At 45.8% G+C, this 20,191-nt stretch overlaps 1 protein-coding gene across 1 annotated transcript; it reads right to left on the bottom strand.

Annotated features, from left to right (window-relative positions):
* Positions 1 to 279: 279 nt before the first annotated feature.
* Positions 280 to 19,615, bottom strand: LOC147897611 (uncharacterized). Its single transcript, XM_087380651.1, has 5 exons — positions 19,472 to 19,615; positions 19,093 to 19,237; positions 18,910 to 19,011; positions 12,510 to 12,670; positions 280 to 594 (listed from the first exon to the last, which is right to left on the bottom strand). Exons 1-5 carry the CDS (start codon positions 19,565 to 19,567, stop codon positions 490 to 492), a joined length of 609 nt encoding a protein of 202 aa, XP_087236777.1. The 5' UTR covers positions 19,568 to 19,615; the 3' UTR covers positions 280 to 489.
* Between the last annotated feature and the right edge of the window lie 576 nt (positions 19,616 to 20,191).

Genomic DNA, 20,191 nt, shown 5'->3' on the forward strand with positions numbered 1-20,191 from the left:
AGACTTCTCCTTGAATCGTAGAGAACTGTACAAAGTATTTTCTGTAACGATGAGTTATTTGCTTACACCTATGTAACTGTTCCTTGGAACCTGTCTACTTCATTGGAGGCACAAAACCCATATCAAAAATGAGGTACCTGCAATTTCCTAGTATTTAGGACATACATGAGGATCCCCTAATTAAGGCAGAATAACCCTTTCAACATCAGATGCAATGCAAAAACTTATTGTGTATTGAAATCTTTCAAAAAGTCCATCTTCCATACAAGGCTTCCAATATTGAGTGAAGAAAAAGTAAATAAAATCTGTTTTCTTGAACCACTGGCAAGAGTCTTAATCATTGCGGTATCTGTACACAGTTTTTCTTTGAACCACCAGCAAGGCTTATATGTATATGAAGGCTTATAAACATCATCTGAAATCCTCTCTGAGCATATTAAGATTATGTAAAATAGTCACAAGATATACATGAATGTTTTATATTATTATTTACTCAGATTGGATGTCAGGTGTGGTGATTTGGAAATTAATCTTTAGGCAAGTTAGAATATCACCATCTTCATCTTGCACACGCATCTCAAGTCGGTATGAGCCCTGCAATCACCATGGCAGCACAAAATAAAAGAGAAGGCATCAATGCTGGAAAAGGTAGCTATCTGACACACAAATCGTATTCCATTAGATTATTTCGTCCAGAGTCCATAATTATTATCCTCTGAAGGTGGCACCAATTTCTTGCACAGATGAGAAGATTTAGAACAAAAAGGGGCCAAATGTAAATAGTGGACTAGTGATGACAAATGACGCAGATAATATTCCTTCCGAGAGGAATATAAATTTAAAATCAAAGAGACCAGAGGCCATGTTATCCACTCCTCAGTCTCATTGAGCCGCACTCTAGCCCTGCCTCCGAATTCAGCTGTTTACTATTCAGTATCTGGAGCAAATCTGTGCACTTCTATGGTGCCTGTTGTGGTTTATCTAGCCAGAAAAATCCTCAAATTTTTTACATTTTCTCTACAAAATCACGAGAGGAATCTACTGCTGCCTTTCCTGCCCATGCCCCCCCATTTGGGGGGACAAGGGGCAGTGAGAGGTAGGAGGGCTGGGAAAGAGAGAGACCCAGGCAACCAGCACATAGGCTGGTTGCTGCCTGCAACAGCAGAGATATAGGGGGCCTTGTGCCTCCCTTGGAGGCGTCTACAGCCACATGGACTGGCTGCACAGGGCACCCTTTTATAGGGGCCGTGGCAGGCCCAGTCGGCCCAACCAGGGCCAACCCTGGTCGGATTTCCAGGGCATCTGGTCGGCCACCAGACAGGGTACGGACCCTGCTGGTCGGTCAACCCTAAGGGCCTGGGCAGTGCCTATAAAAGGCCCACTCCTTCAGTATTTCCAGCATCCAGTCCAGGACAGAAAGCCTCCTTCCTAGGCTGTGCTGTGCACTCAGAGCTGGTTCAGTTTGAGAGAGAGTTCCATCAGTTTTCCTCAGCACTTGGCTGAGTTTTGTATTGCTCCCTTGGAGCCAGTTTCTGCCCACCATCCGGTGGATGAATATACTCTTTCTCTCTCTCCGTTTAAGTTATCTCTGGGTGAGTGTTTATTGCATCTGTGATCAGTTATCTGAGTGGAGTGTGTTGGAAGAGTGGGAGAGATCTTGGGTGGAGGTTTGAGTGATTCATTCCCTCCTATTCTCTAACATGGTATCAGAGCCATAGGCTCTCAACTCTTCTTCATCAAGCACACTCTGAAGGAAGGAGTCCCTTGGCAGTAAGGCGATTCTGTTTTCAGCTCAGGCTAGCACGGGAGGTCAGTACATCTTTCATGTTTCAGTTTTTCAGTTTGCTATTCACCGAGATGGATCAGCGTTCAGAAGCCTCTACACCCACTGCTCGTCCTTCCTCCTTCTCCAGTCATCTTCCTTCTTCATTTATACCCAATTTCGGTGAAGCTGGAAAGCTTGATGGCACGAACTATCCAATTTGAAAAGTCAAGATCCGAAGCCATCTGTTGGCACGGAAGCTGTGGAAGATAGTGATTGGGACCGAGGAGAAGCCGGAGGACATTGTGGACAAAAGAGGTGAAGTTCTAGTTGAAGCAGATGCGGATGAACTCTATGCATGAGAGGAGAGGGATGCTCAAGCCTTAGCAATGCTTATTGGCATGACAGCAGATGCTGTGATTCCTCATATCCAGTTGGCAGAGACGTCTTCAAAGGCATGGGCCATACTGAAGGAGCTGTATGAAACCGATAATACAGCCCGTATCATTACTCTTCAGCATCAGCTCTATAATCTTGATATGAATAAGGGTGATAGTGTGCATAATCATCTGACAAAGGTGAAAGTCGTGCGGGACCAGCTCGCAACAGTTGGTCAAAAGGTGGACACGAGTCAATTGGCGTTGCTCACACTCCACAAGTTGCCACGGAGTTTCAAAAGTTTTGTGACTACGGTCACTGCGGGTCAACGGACTAAGCCAATCACCTTTGAGGAGCTTGGCCCACTCCTGCTTCAAAAGGAGGCTTGAGAGAAACTCTTTACGCAAACCGACGAGAAGGCATTGGTGGCCAAAGACAAAAGCCTGGAAAAGGCAAGCCAAAGGATTCCAAGAAGTCAGAGGACGCTGACCGTAAGAAGAAAATGAAGTGCTATTACTGTGAAAAGCTTGGCCACTCCGCCAAAGAATGCCGAAAGAAGAAAGCAGATCAGAAGCGAAAGAGAGAAGCCAATAACAAAGAAGAGCCTAAGAATGACTCTGCCAATGTGACGACTGGACAGTTGTTTTTAATCAGTGAACATTGTTCAGCATATGCAGTCAGTGAAGGTAAAGAGGGTTGGTATGTTGACAGCGGTGCTTCCAAGCACATGTCCAACAGAAGGACTTGGTTCAAAACCATGGAAAGTACACACCCGGATTCCAAAGTTTCTGTCGGGGATAGCCCGACGTGTCCTGTGAAGGGCATCGGTAGCATTCCTTTCATTACAACAGCGGGTGAGGAGAAGGATATCTCTGGAGTACTTTATGTACCCAACCTTTGCAAGAATTTAGTGTCTGTAAATCAGATGGACAAAAACAACATGGCAGTTCTCTTTTAAGATGGCAAGGTCACCGTGTCATCCAAAGCAAATGGACAGATGGTGGCTCAAGGCGTTGAAGAGAACGGATTGTACTGTCTCAGTGCAATGTTGGTTCAAGAAGACAACGGAAAGTCCAAACTTTGGCATGAGCGCTTCGGTCATGTCAGCTAAGGAATCTTGGCTGAAATGTCAAAGTCGAAGATGGTGGATGGACTTCCACCAATTACAGGAAAGGATGATGTCTGTAGGGCTTGTCTAGAAGGCAAGCAGCACAAGGATAAGTTCCCACAAGAGGCCTCGTTTCGGGCCAGCAAACCACTTGAGTTGGTTCACGCCGACATTTGTGGTCCAATGTCTACAGCATCGTGGGCAAGATCCAAGTACTCACTTCTCTTTGTGGATGATTTCAGTAGAATGACCTGGGTATATTGTTTGGCTAAAAAGTCTCAGGCTTTCGAGAAGTTCAAGGACTGGAAGGCCAGAGTTGAAAAGGAGACAAGGGAGGATGTCAAGATATTCCGCACAGACAGGGGGGGAGAATTCACCTCAAATGAGTTCAACACATTTTGTCGCAAGCATGGGATCAAGTGACAACTCACCACCGCACATACTTCTCAGCAAAACGGGGTAGCCGAGAGGAAGCATAGAACCACCACAGAGATAGGGCTTGCTATGCTCCGAGGGAGGAACCTTTCTAAAGCCTATTGGAGTGAAGCTATCAATACAGCCGTACACATTCTCAACACGACCAAGATGAAGGCCGTCAAGGACAAGACTCCATATGAGGCATTTTATGGTAAGAAGCCCTCTATCACTCATCTTCGCATTTTTGGTTCTAACGCATGGGTGCATGTGCACAAGGAAGACAGGACCAAGCTTGATTCTCGGAGCAGAAAATGTATCTTTGTTGGGTATAGCGAAGAATCCAAGGCCTATCAACTCTTCGACCCAGTAAAGAAGCAAATCCTTATCAGTCGGGATGTTGTCTTCGAGGAAAAGGAACCTGAACCCCAAGAGGAGCCGCAGATTGAGGAGGAGGAGATTGTTCAACCCCCGAACCCATACCGCCCCAGGTTGACCATCCAAGAGGTGGCAAAATCAGAAGCTGATGTTCCACAAGATACTCAGGAAGAGCAAGATGTTCCGGAAGCAGTTCCAATTCCTCTCCCACAGAGAAGCAGAAAAAGTTGCCCCCAATGGTACCTCCGGACATTGGAAGAGTCTCGGGTCACCGAATTACCTGAGAGTAGCAGTTCCGGATTGCGGCGGTCTCAACGTCTTCAAAAGACCCCATCCGTGAATTTTGAGTTGGTGGCTCAGCTTGACGAGCCAAGGACCTTCGAGGAGACGAAGGACAATCCAGAATGGCAGGCTGCAATCAAGGCAGAGATGGATGCTATCCTGAAGAACAATACCTGGGACTTGATGGCCAGGCCCCCGCGACGGAAAGTCATCGGCAGTAAGTGGGTATACAAACTTAAATACAAATCAGACGGCAGCTTGGATAAGTATAAAGCAAGGTTAGTGGTCAAAGGTTTTGCTCAAACTGAAGGCTTGGATTTTGATGAAACTTTTGCTCCCACAACCCGCATGGTTACTATCCGGACAGTGATTGCCCTTGCTAGTGGCCTATTTTTCAAATGGATGTGAAGTCCGCATTCCTTAATGGAACCCTGGAGGAGGAGATATACGTGGAGCAGCCACCGGGCTTTCAAGATCCAAGGTCCCCATTAAAGGTCTGCAAGTTGAAGAAGGCGTTATACGGGCTGAAACAGGCCCCCAGAGCTTGGTACCAAAGGATTGATGTATTCTTTCATAAGATAGGGCTAAGTCGGAGTCCTTCTGAGGCAAACCTTTACTTGTTCATTGAGAAGGGATTGCGACTGGTACTCATCCTCTATGTTGATGATCTTATCTTGACAGGTGATCATGTCAAGAAGATTTCACAGGTCAAGGAGCTACTCATGTCTGAGTTTGAGATGACTGACCTTGGGTTATTACATTACTTCCTTGGGATTGAAGTAAAGCAGGCCAAAGACAGGATCTTCATTTCACAAGAGAAATATTGCAGAGAACTTCTGAAGAGATTTCAGATGGAGGAGTGCAGGACAGCATTAACTCCCATGGAGGTCGAGCTCAAGCTAAGTGTTCACGACACATCTCAGCCGGTCGATACTCCATTGTACCGACGATTGGTAGGAAGTTTGCTTTACCTTACCAATACTTGACCTGATATTTGTTATGCAGTTGGGCTATTATGCCAGTTCTCTGCTTCTCCCAGGAAGAGTCATTGGGATGCAAGTTTACGGGTGCTGAGGTATCTGAAGGGTACTTGCACCTATGGGATCACCTACACCAAAGGCATCGAACTAGGCGGGTTCTGTGACAGTGATTGGGCGAGTGATGCTGACACTAGAAGATCAACAACAGGCTATTGTTTCTTACTTGCATCTGGTGCCATCTCTTGGCTGAGTAAGAAGCAACCCACAGTGGCCCTTTCATCTACAGAGGCAGAGTACAGAGCCGCGTGTACAGCAGCTTGTGAGACACTGTGGTTGAGGTGGATTCTGGAGGACATGGACGTGTGTCAGGAGGACGCAACAGTGCTGATGTGCGACAATCACAGTTGCATAGCCATTGCCAAGAATCCAGTGTACCATGCGCGGACCAAGCACATCGAAGTTCATTACCACTTTGTTTGAGAGCTCATCATCGACGACGTGATCGAGCTTATCTACTGCCCGACGGCCGATAATTTGTCTGACCTCTTCACGAAGGCACTCCCTCGAGAACAGATGGAGCACCTCATCAAACGCATGGGGATTGGCCCACAGTTGTCACATTGAGGGGGGGTGTTAGAGACTCACTGTGCCCACCTGTGAGCCCCCGATTTGAGGGGACAAGGGGCAGTGAGAGGTAGGGGGGCTGGGAAAGAGAGAGACCCAGGCAACCAGCATATAGGCTGGTTGCTGCCTGCAACAGCAGAGATATAGGGGGCCTTGTGCCTCCCTTGGAGGCGTCTACAGCCACATGGACTGGCTGCACAGGGCACCCTTTTATAGGGGCCTGTGGTAGGCCCAGTCGGCCCCAACCAGGGCCACCGACCAGGTCCAACCCTGGTCGGATTTCCAGGGCATCTGGTCGGCCACCAGACAGGGTACGGACCCTACTGGTCGGTCAACCCTAAGGGCCTGGGTAGTGCCTATAAAAGGCCCACTCCTTCAGTATTTCCAGCATCCAGTGCAAGACAGAAAGCCTCCTTCCTAGGCTGTGCTGTGCACTCAGAGCTGGTTCAGTTTGAGAGAGAGTTCCATCAGTTTTCCTCAGCACTTGGCTGAGTTTTGTATTGCTCCCTTGGAGCCAGTTTCTGCCCACCATCCGGTGGATGAATATACTCTTTCTCTCTCTCCGTTTAAGTTATCTCTGAGTGAGTGTTTATTGCATCTGTGATCAGTTATCTGAGTGGCGTGTGTTGGAAGAGTGGGAGAGATCTTGGGTGGAGGTTTGAGTGATTCGTTCCCTCCTATTCTCTAACAAATATATGGGGCTGTGATAACCCAGTCGAGCATCATATAGCAGCTGTTTTAGTATATGCATCCAGATTTGCTAGGCTTGGTATTTGGATCGAGTTGCAGGACAAGTCTGCAAAGATGGCTGACACGCTGCAAGGAGGCCTGCCTTGGATTCCAGGGGCTTTACAAAGGCCAACGTCCATCACAATGTCAGAGTCTCAGAGCCAGCTGCTAGCACTGTAAATACACTTGAATCTTCATGGCTAGGATGATTTTTCATTTGGATTGTTTTGGAAAAACCAGGACTACTCATTCCAAGTACTCACGATAACCAAATATATGCCAAAGTTTAAGAAATAACAGATCAGTAATGAAGACCCAAAAAGGTAAGCAAGAACAGAGATCATGCATGGATATTACAGAAGCAATTTGGAGACAGTGGGCTTGAATGGACAGGCCATTCAGAATGGCTACAATGGCAACAACAGACGTCAAGAGGCCCATCATTGCTTCAAGGGGCAAATGTATATACTTTACGTACAGGATCTTCCCAAGATTTTTAAACTTGATCAGTAGACAAAGCCCAAACAGACCTAGTTAAGCACTCAAAATGAGACCACATGCAAAGTAATATATCGTCCTCCAATAGAACATTCTGGTCTGAAGATAATGAATACCATAGAATAAAGAAAATTAAAACCTGACCTGGCTTATTTGTTAGCACCGCCCTGCAGGCACTGCTCTCCTTACACTTTTCAAAAAAAGTGTCCCTCCAGTTATTTTAGGCCACGTTTCCCCACTCATCCAAAACCCATACTCCTTTGAACTTTCTTTTCGGAGTGATTTCTCTCTCTCTCTCTCTCTCTCTCTCTCTCTCTCTTTCCTCCCCCCTTCCCCTTATTCCTGAATCAATCACTCTCCCGCCACTCCTGTTTGTCTAAATGAGACCTTGGGCATATCAGTTGCATCACTTAAAGCCTACCCTAGTCTCTGAGGTAATACACCAAAAAGTTTCACCTAATATCTCAGGCCCTGTGGACTAAGTACGTACCATGCCCATAATATTCTTAAAAATCTCGAAGTCCTAGGCCTATCTTCGTATCAGTTAGAGCAACTAGAATCTTCTTGCTGTAGATCCTCCTATTCTAAATCTGCCAGCTATATGACGTGCTCCCATTCCAAAGCCAGCTCTACTTTCTACACTGCCATAGCACTGATGCCTGCAGAGCCCACACAAACTATGGCAGCAGCGTTCCGGCCTCTATCACTGGTTTCCATAATCACAGGTGCTCCATGATCTTGGTCAATCAACCCCAAAACCTCCTGGATATAAGTTATGTCACTTGTCTTAAAGCCGAGCAACCAACTCCCCTGGCAAGGACTGCAACCTTTATGTGTATCACCTCTTTACAGTATCTGCTCATGGTAAACATCATCAAAAATTTCAGTCCAGACTTGTTTTAACCGTCCAATATCTTCATGTAGCCACTTCTAAAATTGAAGTCACACCTTGGTTCAAGAATATCCGTCACTATTTACTGCACCTGGTTAGTGATTGAGCTACGCCAACTCTCCCAACAGCCACCCTACTAAGTTGAATTGGATTTCATTTCCTCCAACTAGCACAAAATCATGCTACCTCATTCTCTGACTGAGTCAGCAGTCAGTCTGGTCAATGCAGGTTGGTTAGTTAGCTGAATGGGTCAGCCAGTCAGAAGGGTTGATCCTACAAAAGGCCCCATTGTGGGGGGCTGACGAGCAAGGTGGTGATGAAGGCAGATCCAAATGATGTCAAAGAATGGGTGCTCAGAGATGCTGATGCTCCGTCAATGATAATCAAACCAACTGCAGATTCAGTACTTTACACATTTAATTGGCGGAGACCACGAGTGAGGCTTGGAAGACCTTCAAGGGTCTGTAAGAGACCAAGGACGTGGCACAGATAGTGACTTTCTAGAATGAGCATTCTCGGTGACAGGAGGAGAGGGAGAATCTCTCGACGACCATCTAGTCAAGGTGAAGTTTCTCAAAGATGAACTTGCGACGGTGGACAGAAGGGTCATAGCAACCAGCTTGCCATGCTAGTTCTTAGCAGGATTCCACACCGTTTCAATGGATTGGTCAATGCACTAGCGACTAGAGAACGGTCCACGCCTCTCATGTTTGAGGAGTTCTGTCACCTCTTGCTATCGGAGAAAGCAGAGTCGAAGCTGAACGATCCGAAAGGTGAAAAGAAAGCATTTATGCTTCCTCAGGGAAGGGTAAGGGAAAACCCAGCGATAATAGTAAGCCAAACAAGAAAGATTATGTAGCGGGAAATAGACTATCCTCACTCTCTCTCCTGCTCAATACTAACTGCAACTGCAAGATGATGCACTCAATACACAAAGTGATGCTGTGGATATGAGTGAAAGAATCAAAGGGAGAGAAATGTAGTGGACCCCCCAAGAGGAATATATGACTGAATGTATGAATGCCCAATGGGCTGAATACAACTGTATGGAGGGGCTGAAACCCCCACTGCAAAACTGGAAGGAAACTAGACTACCTAGAGGAGGTAAATCCTCACTAGATCCCTGTAGAGGCTGAGGCACCCTGCTGGTCTGCTGCAGGTAAGCCTGACTTCTGCTGCACTGAAGGCTTGGAAGGCCTGAGGTGGGGATGAGAAATGAAGGCCAAGGGGGCTGCTTTTATAGGCCCCTTGGGCCTCAAACTGACTGATCAGCAGGCTGCTGGCCCACCGACTGGCTGCTCCCTGCTCACCGACCTGCTGCTGGATGGCCGACCTGCTGAAGTGGCACCCGACCTGCTGACATGGCACTTTGCTGACATCATCGCTACTGTGGCGTCCTACTGCCGTGGCGCTTGAGCTGGACGGTCTGCTGGGCTGGCACCGTATGGTCTGCTGCGCTGGCTGCTGCTTGCATGGCAGTTCACGTGGTAGCTGGCTGACGTGGCTGCCTGCATAGCAATCCACGTGGCTGCTGCGTGCTGACTGGGCAGCCCACGTGGCAGTCCAGCATGCCACGGGCTATGCTCGTGACATCCCCTTCTACTGAAACTCGAACCAGTATATGAAAGTGGCCTCCCGTCGTGCTGATGGAGGTAACTGGCTGTGATATACCTGGCTGATAAATCGTGATCTGGATACCTGGTTCATGAATCCAGAAATGGTTGCTAAGCTCATGAATCCTTATCTGCAAGTACTGAATTTCTGGATCTAGTGCTAGCTTCTGGTAAGGATGTGTGCTGTGGGTTAATGCTTCAAGATGATGCTCCATGTGGCTTTCCTCGGTGCATATAGGTGATAGGGACGGAGGAAGACTGGGTATGAGAGAGGCATCCTAGTCTTGTTGTAACCCTGTTGCCTGTTGTGAGACTATACCCTGCTGTAAAACTGTGGCCTGTTGGCGCCGATCTCGAACCCTGAATGACTGATATCAAAGGTCAATGCGGATTTTGACATCCAAGCCTTGGTGCTGATACTCTAGTCAGACTTCGAACTGGTGCCACCATCATGCTCCTAAGAGGATGCCCGCTGCCTGAGTAGGTGCGACCCTGAGTGGCCGACAGTAGACCCACCCTGAGGTCTTCAAAGTGGCTGAAGCTACCTGCATGTTGCTCTCTATCTGCTGCACTGGAAATGCACCATTCAAGGTCATCGGTTCCATTGGCGTAAAAGGCAACTAAACTTTCTGAGCTGCGAAAGAGACGATTTCGTGCGAAATTCGCAGGAGCTTCCTGAATCTGCCAGGATAAGGACCTCTTGACCACCACCCTCTCCATAAAACTGAAACATATTGGCAAACTGATGAAGCTTCCCCTTCTGCTCAGCTTCAAGCTCCTGTATGACTACTAAGGTTGTCCCTGTAGTCATACTGTTCATCAAGTTCCTCAATGACTACTAAGGTTTTTGAAGCTGTTGCTGAACCACTCGACACGGCTCTTGCTGTTAAGAAGCTTCTGGTAATGCGGGCAATCTTCCTTAATATGGCCCGGCACATGACAATGGAAGCATCGGTTCTCTTTGGCATAGAGTGCTCGTGCCGCTTTATCCAAGTACCCGCCATAGCCATTGCTCTCCTTCGCCATCCAGCTCTTCTTTTGCTGCCCAATCCCACATCACCTGGGACTTCTTACTGTTGACCTGCTTGGATTCTTGACCTTTGTACATGAGCTCAAAGCAAGCTCGTATGCACATTCATAATCCTTTGGCCTGAAACTTCTGACATACCACTGGGATGTCTGTATGCAGCCCATGGAGAAATTCGCTCAACTTCTAACTGTCCACCAGCTGCAACTGTCTAAACACCTGAGTGAATTTATTGGCTTAAGGATTCACCGTCTTGGTGTCCCCCTAGCGTAGCTCACAAACCTAACTTTGGAGCCTGTCCAAATACTAAGGTGGCAAGAATCGTGATCTGAGATCTTTCACGAACTCTATCCAACTGAAAAGAGGTGTCTCCTTGTCTGCATCATAGTGGACCAGGTGACCGCCTCGCCTGTAAGGTGCATGGATGCAAGGATGCACCGTTCGTTGTTCTTTGTAAGCATCAAGGTTCCAGATATTGTGAGAAGATAACCAGGTTGAAACAGACCCAAGACACTTGGTGCTTTGCAGGGACTAGTCTTTTCCTTGATTATGAGGGGAACAAGTTACAACTGGTTGGACCTGCGTGTCTTGAAGACTCTAGAGTGTTCATAACTTGGACCCATGATTGCACCAATGTTCGAGACAGGATCCAGTCATTCGTGTGCGATGAGATCAAGACCAGGAGACCTTGGATATGTGGGAGCATGCACCAGCCGATAAAGATACGCACGCTCAACATGGGCTTCTACATGGGCTGATGGAGTGGTTCCTTGTCAGATATGGTATCGAACCACAATGTGTCACTAAGAGAAGGTTTTATATACCTTTGTAAGACTAGAATATATCCAATCATTCAAATTTTAAATTTTTGTTGTTCTAAAGTCCAAAAATCTACACAGAAAATAAAAGAGAAAACGAAAGAGAAGAAAAAAGATGTAACAAAAACTTTTTGAAAAACAAAAGGAAGACATAATTAGCAAGCTAAGCAACACTTATGTCGTCATCAGTGCCCAAGCATAAGCAACTATACTAGGTTTCTAAAGACCCGCGGAGTCTCTTGGACAAACCCAGCGCTTACTAAAATACGTCAAATAAACAAAAGAGAAAGAAAACAAGAAAGGAAGAAGGTGACTAAAAATAAATAAACAAGCAAATCAAGAAACAAAATCTTCCCAAAAAAAGAAATAAAATCTCTCTCTCTCTCTCTTTTAAAACATAAAAAACTAAATGGACCCCTTACACTTTTGTACCGCTTCCTACAAAGATGCAAAACTACACTCCTAACTTAGAAAGCACATGCATACTCAATCAAACTCTCTTTTGAAACTAAAAGAAAAACGGGCTATTCAGCTCCCCATTTTTGGTTTTCAGCTTATGTTCAATCATTCTAGACATGCCTAAGGCCAATACACCATAGATAAAAGACTTCATATCTAAGATTGTGTGTACTTTTTTCATTATTTGGGATAATACCTCTTGTGTATTAGTAAAGTGATTGAATTACTACATTGAGTGATGAAGGACTTCCAAGAGGGTCAATCTAGCAAGAGCGTATCAAATCTGAAGTCTCTGTGTGAGGGACCCCTAAATTCCTTGGTGTGTGCACGTAGGCAACCCCAAATTCTTTGGTGTATGCACGTGGGCAAGGGTGCGTGCGTGAATGTGTCAGTGCAGAAATAGACATAGACGGAGGGACAGGGAGAACATTAATATTCTGAAGTAATACTCGTAGTTGGTTTAGACAATACATATGGCAGATTATGACACGACGATGAACTACAATTTGACAACAGCAGTGTAAAACAGGAGAAAAATAAAGCTTACTGTTGGTGTAAAACCAGGTAATCCTTCTGAATTACTAAGGGAGAACTCTCCTGGGGCAATGGGACAGCTTGTCTTTGCACATAAGTCACCCTTCTCGGTGTGCACTGGAACTCCCAAATAATAAACCTGAACAGTGACCCTGCCGCCTTTGATGGTCTCACCTGAGTAAAACCATAAAACCATTATAAGTCTAAAGACCTGCGGAGTCTCTTGGGCAAAACCAGCTTACTACAATATGTCAAATAAACAAAAGAGAAAGATAACAAAAGTATAAAGAAGAAAGGAAGAAGGTGACTAAGCAAAAGTAAACAAACAAATCAAGAAACAAATTTGACCAAAAAACAGGAATAAAATCTCTCTCTCTCTCTCTCATGTACGAATGAAACAAAGAATTTACAGAATGAATGAATTATTTAAAACATAAAAAACTAAATGCACCTCTTACACTTAGCTTCCTACAAAGATGCAAAATTACATTCCTAACTTAGAAAGCACGTGCATACTCAATTAAACTCTGTAAGTACCGTACTCTCATGATTGGCTATTAGTTAATAAAGTAGCAGGTTGTTTGTGTTTTGAGCTGAATGTGCATGCTACAATCGATCACATGGCGTGACTATTTAGCTGTCATTAGTTTTGTTTCATCAGACAGTCTCATATAGTGACAGGACTGGACTCCCCAACATTTCTGTTTCTTCCCTAGCTGCTGGATTGTGTTAAAGGAAATGTGATCCCTATTTTATTGCTTGTGATCAACATTTTTCACATAACGTCTTATATTGTGATAGGACTGGACATAGCTCTGTTTCATCTTTAGTTTCTGATTCCATTGATGCTTGAATATTTAGTAGGCAAAATCCAAATGGTTTTCTGAAGGATGTCTATAGCTGCTTATGCTTGGGCACTGATGACAACATAAGTGTTGCTTTTCTTGCTAAGTATGTCTACCTTTTGTTTTTCAAAAAAAAAATTGTTACCTCATTTTTCTTCTCTTTCGTTTCTTCTTTTATTTCCTTTGTAGAATTTTGGACTTTAGAACAACAAAAAATCTAACTTTGTACGATTGGATATATTCTAGTCATACAACGGTATATATTTTATTACTTATGGCACTGGCAATCACCAAGTGCACAAAGAATGGGAGAGAAATGAATAAAACTGAAGGTCCTACTTGGATTGAACCAAAAGGCTGCTGACTGTGAGTGTTGGCGCTCAATCAAGAGCCGCATTACTAGAGGATGAATCCTTCCTGCATGGCCGACTGGAGGGTGCTTACCTTTGTTTCATTAACCAAGTCCCCTGTTATGTCCAAAAAATCCTGCTGACCCATCTGCCTATGAGGGAGTCCAAGTGGACTATCTCTGTTGCAGTCTGTTGAGCTGACAAGGCAGTGCCTTGCTGCTGCTCCTGGCTGCTTCATTCTGCTCTCTGGCAACACATCAGCTCCTGGCTGTTTGCCTTCTAGGCATAAATGGGTCATTGCCCCATTTGTGAGGCCCCCAAACAAGGAGGACATGGAGGCAGGGCACTGCAACAAGCAAAGGGTATCTAGGGCTGCCATTTGAACACAAGGTGAAGCTGCCACATCGTCAGATCTGAGAAAAGACAGGGAAGCCTTAAAGCTCCTGATATGCAGCACCTTGCTGTGCACAAAGGACAGCCATGTGTGCTGCCACATGGGCTGTGTGCCTGACCCGGCCATAAGAATCGATTTTCCAAGCATGAGGCCTGCCATGCACTGAAGAAAGGGCTGAATGGCAGGACAATAGCTCCTTATAAAGGCTTAGATCTGGTAGGCAATAGCAGCCAAGTCAAGGCACTGGGAAGGGGCCAGGTCAGCTTTTGCAGGTCAGCCAAGAAGGGCAGATTGGCACTCCCTACAAAAGTTGACTGAACGCAATAGGCCCAGTTGGCCTGTACATAATGCCACTGAAGCCCTGCAGAGAGGCAGTGACCGGCCCACTAGAGGGAGGGCACTTATAGGAGCAGCATGCAGCCCTGATTTTGGTTCCAAACAAAGCGGCACTATGCTGCAGCTGAGATACAAAAGAGGTGCCTTTTGTACTGACATTTCATATTTTGATGCGTACAACGTATTTTGGTAGTCTATTTGAGTGTAAATCCTCTTCCAGATCAGTGTGTAGTCATTGGGTCTACTTGTCTGCACGTTACTAGTAGTGTATTCTTGAGCGTTGGTGACCTGGAAGTCCTTAAGCCAAAAATGACCTTGAGAGGATGGCAGCCCTGCTGTCAAAAATGCAAAGAGAACAGGCAAGACCAACACCAATCTGGCCCACAGGTTCTATGGACCATTTATGGTAGTGAGCAAAGTTTGGGAAGGAGCATACCAGTTTGCGACTGCCCTTTACTCATGATTACCAGGGACACGGAACATTCTTGGAACGTCTGACGCCAGAACGAGAACATTTCAGTTTGGGGGAACGTGGAACCGCCAGTACTGTTAATAGCCATTGTTTTAGTGGTCAATTTAGATGGTCACCTACGTTAAAGGAAGGTACATTATAAAAGATCTAATAAGGGGTTACTCTAGAGGCTGAGAGAGGGCTGTGAAGAGGGTAGGGCTGAGAGAAGGCTCAAAGAAGAGTAGGCAACAACAGCCACTGCCAAGATGGTACTGTTTCAGCATTATTCCTCGGAATTCAGGGTGGTGCCAGACAGCAAAAACCAGAATGCAAGGAGCAATGTTCTGGAATGCATTCCAAGAAAACATTCCTTGGAGTTCCAGACAGATAAGCATTCCAAGAACATTCCAGGAGTTCCAGGGCACCTCGACTTCCTGGAATGAACATTCCCTTTTCCAGATGGGGGAACTTCATTCCCTGGTAACTATGTTTCTACCTCCAGAATTCATAATGTATTTCATATTTCAAATTTCCAAGAACATTCCCGCCGTTCCAGGGCACCTGGACTTCCTGGAATGAACATTCCCTATTCCAGATGGGGGAACTTCATTTCCTGGTAACGGGTGGGATCTCAGCAACCACACCGAAATGCTCCCCAATAACAGAAAGAAGTCGATTGTAAACCTAGGGAAGCCCGAAAATTTTGATAAAGAGCGAAAAAATTTCCTTATCTGCCTCTACTGGGTCGAAACCAATATCAAAGGCGTAAAAGAATATCTTCATGTGTCCCAAGTGTAAAAACTCAGCTTTGAGCACCGTGCTCGCAACCTCTGGAGTGTCAAAAACATCCTAGAAAAAACCTCGTCCCAAAAGACGAACATCTAAAAGTCGTGGAGTGAGGTCTAGGGGGAGAACCGCAAGCATCCAGTCTCTGGCTTGGGATCTGGAAGGGTGAGACCCAAAGATGCATGCGATCAACGTGGTAGAGCATTCAATCTCTACGTCCTTCTTGAGCTACTGCAACTCGTCTTCAAAAAAGGTAATAGTTTTCGCGGCCGGTGGAGGTGGAATAGGATTGGCTGTCGGAATATCCAGGTGAGGAGGCTGATTCGAACACTTTTGAGCCTCCGTCCGCTCCAAAAAGCGCTGCCGGAGAAGGAAAGAGGGGGGAGACAGGAAGGACGGTTGGGAGCTTTGGAGAGGAGAGGGCTGAGGCTGGGGGTAGGGAGCGGGGTAGAAGAGAAGAGAGAAGAGGAGAGCAAGGTAGGATAGGGAGGAAGAGGCGGGGGAGGGGGTTGGGAGTGGGGAAGAGGGAAGGCTGAGGCGTAGGAAAGGGAGCGAGGAAGAGGGTGGAGTAGGGGGCGGGGTAGAGGCGGAGGGAAGGGAGCGGGATAGAGGGCAAGTAGAGGGCGAGGTAGGGAGCGGGGTAGAGAGCGAGGTAGGGAGCGGGGTAGAAGGCAGGGGTAGGGAGCGGGGTAGAGGACGGGGTAGAAGGCGAGGTAGGGAGGGGGTAGAAGGGAGCGGCTACGAGGGGGTAGAAGGGAGCGGGCTGAGAGGGGAGACGGCGGGATGAGAGGCAGGGAGGGGGCGGGCTGAGAGGGAGAGGAGAGGAGAGGGAGCGGAATGAGAGGCAGGGAGGTAGTGGGCTGAGAGGGAGAGGAGAGGGAGCAGGCTGAGAGGGAGAGGAGGAGGGAGGGAGGGAGGGAGGGAGGGGGAGGGAGAGGGGGAGGGGCTGAGGGTGAGGGAGAGGGGGCAGCAAGGGAGCTGGGAGGAGCAGCAGCCAAGATGCGAGAGAACTCGGCAGTATTCCGCATGCTACTACCGATTCTCAATTGATACCTGGCCACTACTGCCACTCCTATTTACAGATGCATTCAGTAGTTAGCATCAAGGGTGCTCAGTCTTTCACTTAGCTTTTGAGGTTGGTCATGAACATGAGACAGCCTTCTGCACAGAAAGGGACCTGTGAGTTCAAAGTGATGCCGTTCAGTTTGATCAATGCACCGTCCACCTTTCACCTAATGAACAAGAAATTATACCTATTGCGTGGCGTCTGCTTTTTTTATGACATCCTCATTTACAAACACAAGCACATTAAGCATGTCAAACAAGTTTTGGAAACCTTGAGACCTGTGCTAAGACCAGCAAGACGTACCCGGCGTCTCCACCAAAAGATATGACATGAAGTTGGGGGTAATGAAACTTCATGCACCTCTTAGCTTCCTGAGCATATTGCGGGCCAGAATGGAATTTGAGTGGACCCTCAAACGTGAAATGCGTGAGGGAATGGCCACGGCCACGCAACCCCACTCAATGAGACGATTTTTGGGCCCTGCTTACAGGCAATTCATACATCAGTTTGCCAAAAGGGCAACCCCTCTGATGGATATCCTAAAGAAAGATGCCTTCTTGTAGTCAAAGGAAGTACGGGCTTTGAAGATCTGAAATTCGCATCGACTCATATCCCCATGTTGGTATGCCCTGACTTGTCACAATTATTCTTGTGGAGGAAAATGCCAGTGGCAAACGGTTGGAGCTGTTTTAAGGCAGGAGCATCCGGTTATAGCATTTGAAAGCAACAAGCTTGATGACAAAGAACTCAAGTACCATGTTTATGATCAGGAGATGCTGGCAATCCTACATGCCCTCAAAAGTGACATCACTACCTATATGGGAGCAAGATCAAAGTCAAGACTATGTTACGCAACAGCCCAAATTAGTACATATTTGGATGTTGGTGATGGGGGAGAGGCATTCTTCCCCTATGGCAAGATATACCAGAATAACAAAGACCTATGAAAGGACAAGGCAGAATCTTTTTTGAGAGGGTCTTTTCTTAGATGTGGTGAAACGAATGCTTGCCATGTCAGCAAAATAGAGTAGACAACAAACGTCCAGCTGCTTTGTTGCTGCCATTGCCCATTCCAAAAGGTAAGTGGACACCAATAGGTGTCATCTACGTGGTGATTGATAGACCAGGTATGGGAAGGTAATAGCTTAGGAAAGGATGCTCATGACAAGCTTGAGAGCTCATCAACTTGACTAAAGAGGATAAAATACTATAACTTGAGTACAAAATCTACACGATGTCTCAGTCAAGAAGCCTTATGAAAAGTGTGGGTTTGTGATTCAAGATTTATGAAGTGCTAAGACACTGAAATATTGAGATGAGGCAAGGAGTACATTTGAATTTAATAGGATGTAAATTGATTAACACAACTAGGTAATAAAGGGACCTATCTATCCTCCATCAACTTGACTAAAGAGGATAAAATACTATAACTTGAGTACAAAATCTACACAATGTCTCAGCCTTATGAAAAGTGTGGGTTTGTGATTTAAGATTTTTGAAGTGCTAAGACACTAAGATATTGAGATGAGGCAAGGAGTACTATTGAATTTAATAGAATGTAAATTGATTAACACAACTAGGGAATAAAGGGACCTATCTATCGCTCTACATATTCTCTAGAATCAATAAACATCAACAAAATCTCATCAATAAATAGTGTGTAGCATAATCTCTCTCTCTCTCTCTCTCTCACAGGTTCAAAAGACAAAAACTCATCAATAAATAATCTGGAGCACATGATCTCTCTCTCTCTCTCTCTCTCTCTCTCTCTCTCTACACACACACACAGTTATGACTTTCCTAGCAATTTCCTCGTATGGTTTTGAAAATTATCAACTCGTGCAATTTTTAAGATTTCCCTATTTAAAGCCACCTTAACATCTGAATCATAAGTCACACTTTGAAAAATTTCAACTTGCAATTGATGCATAACAATGTCAATTGAATTTTTCTCTTCGTTCTAGGATCTCTCGCACTTCTAACTCTCTAAGGGAAAAGACGAGTTACGACTGTTTTAAGATATAGCATCCATTTACAAGCCATTGACGCCTCCCACATCTCCAAAATAATCCAAGTTCATTGGTAGATGACAGGTTGAGGGAGTATCATAAAATGTGTATTGTCGCGCTTTTCCCCCGTTGCTTTTTTTTTCATTTACAGAGTGCACAAAGGATAACTAGCTTACTTGTGACGGCAGGAATTTCGAATGTTGCGTCTCCTCCCCTCACCACTGGATCAGGGCTGACCTTCACATCCCTCACAGTCACCCTATAATCTTCAGTCGAACCTACATGAAAGACCAAAAGCTTTCCAGTCGCTGAAGTCTGAACAATCCATATGGAAATAATACAAAACGAATACCACTTACTGCAGGGCTTCCAAGAACTAGTGGCACTTGCACCCGACACAAGAGGGCCAAATGCCAACAGCATCGTCAGAACCCATGTGGTTAATCTCTGCTCCATTTTGGCTGTCCGGATAACGGGCGGGAGGGAGCGCGATGCAAAGACCAACTTCAAGAAAAGAAACCACCCTGTGAGGTTGACTAAAATCCGCAGCATAGAGCGTTATGAAATCAAAATGAGCAAATGAGCATTCTCCTTCTAGCGTCTGTTTCCACTGCAAACAAATTGTGTATCTACGGAAATCCGTAATTTCTTTGCCAAGCAAGCGTGTAGATGGATGGAAAGAGCAAATGACAAAGGGAAAGAGGTGAATCGGGGAGCAGGAAGGGTGTAGAAAGATACCTGCGACTTGCGAGGGGAGGAAAAGGGGGTGGCTAATAACAGCCTGCGGAAGGAAGGAAGAGGAGAAAAACCTAGCTTGGCAACACAGAGGAGCATCACAAAACTGGCTTTGGCACAAATCTCTACATCTCTTGTTTTTTTTTTTTTTTTTTGTAGCGTCAAACCATAAATTTATCTTCTTTTTTCCTTTCTCCTCCTTTTTGGCCTGCCGTAGGTAGCCTTATAGTGAAGGCTTCCGTTTTGAGATGGGCAAAATTCAGAATTTTTTAAAGTTTTTATTGTGAATTGTTGATTGGTCCACTTGTCTGTTTTTTGTTTTTTATGATTGATTATCTCCACCTATTCCTCCCTCTTTCTCTCTCTTTCTATTTGAAGGCACTCTTCTCCAAGGGGGGAGTTTTCCCCATATATTCAAATTAGGAATATTTATGTGTGTGTGGTTAATAATGGTTCTCTGCCATGGATAGTCCTCCTAAAATGATTGTATTGGAATTTACCAAGGAAACCCCAAGATACATAAGAAACCAAGAGTCCTAGGAGTGAGTACTGGTTGGGGCCATGACTTGGAGCATCCTAGATACTACTGCCGAGAGAGGAGTGAGATATTGGTAGGGGGGCCATCATGGAGCATCCCATGTACTATTGTCGAGGGATGAGGTCATCAATTTGTGGGGGGGTATGTAGAGTCAAATTGATGTATGGGTGTGTGTGCCTAAGGGC

Source organism: Dipteris shenzhenensis, chromosome 10, assembly GCF_047967505.1.
Source record: "Dipteris shenzhenensis isolate YYH24624 ecotype China chromosome 10, Dip_SZ_1.0, whole genome shotgun sequence".
Taxonomy (NCBI): Eukaryota; Viridiplantae; Streptophyta; class Polypodiopsida; order Gleicheniales; family Dipteridaceae; genus Dipteris; species Dipteris shenzhenensis.

Excerpts from the sequence above, each read along its gene's own strand:
- LOC147897611 (XM_087380651.1), bottom strand. The coding sequence starts at position 19,567 with ATGCTCCTCTGTGTTGCCAAGCTAGGTTTTTCTCCTCTTCCTTCCTTC. Across the intron at positions 19,238-19,471 it reads CCTCCCCTCGCAAGTCGCAG|TTGGTCTTTGCATCGCGCTC; the intron begins GTATCTTTCTAC and ends CTTTTCTTGAAG. Across the intron at positions 19,012-19,092 it reads TAGTTCTTGGAAGCCCTGCA|GTTCGACTGAAGATTATAGG; the intron begins GTAAGTGGTATT and ends TCTTTCATGTAG.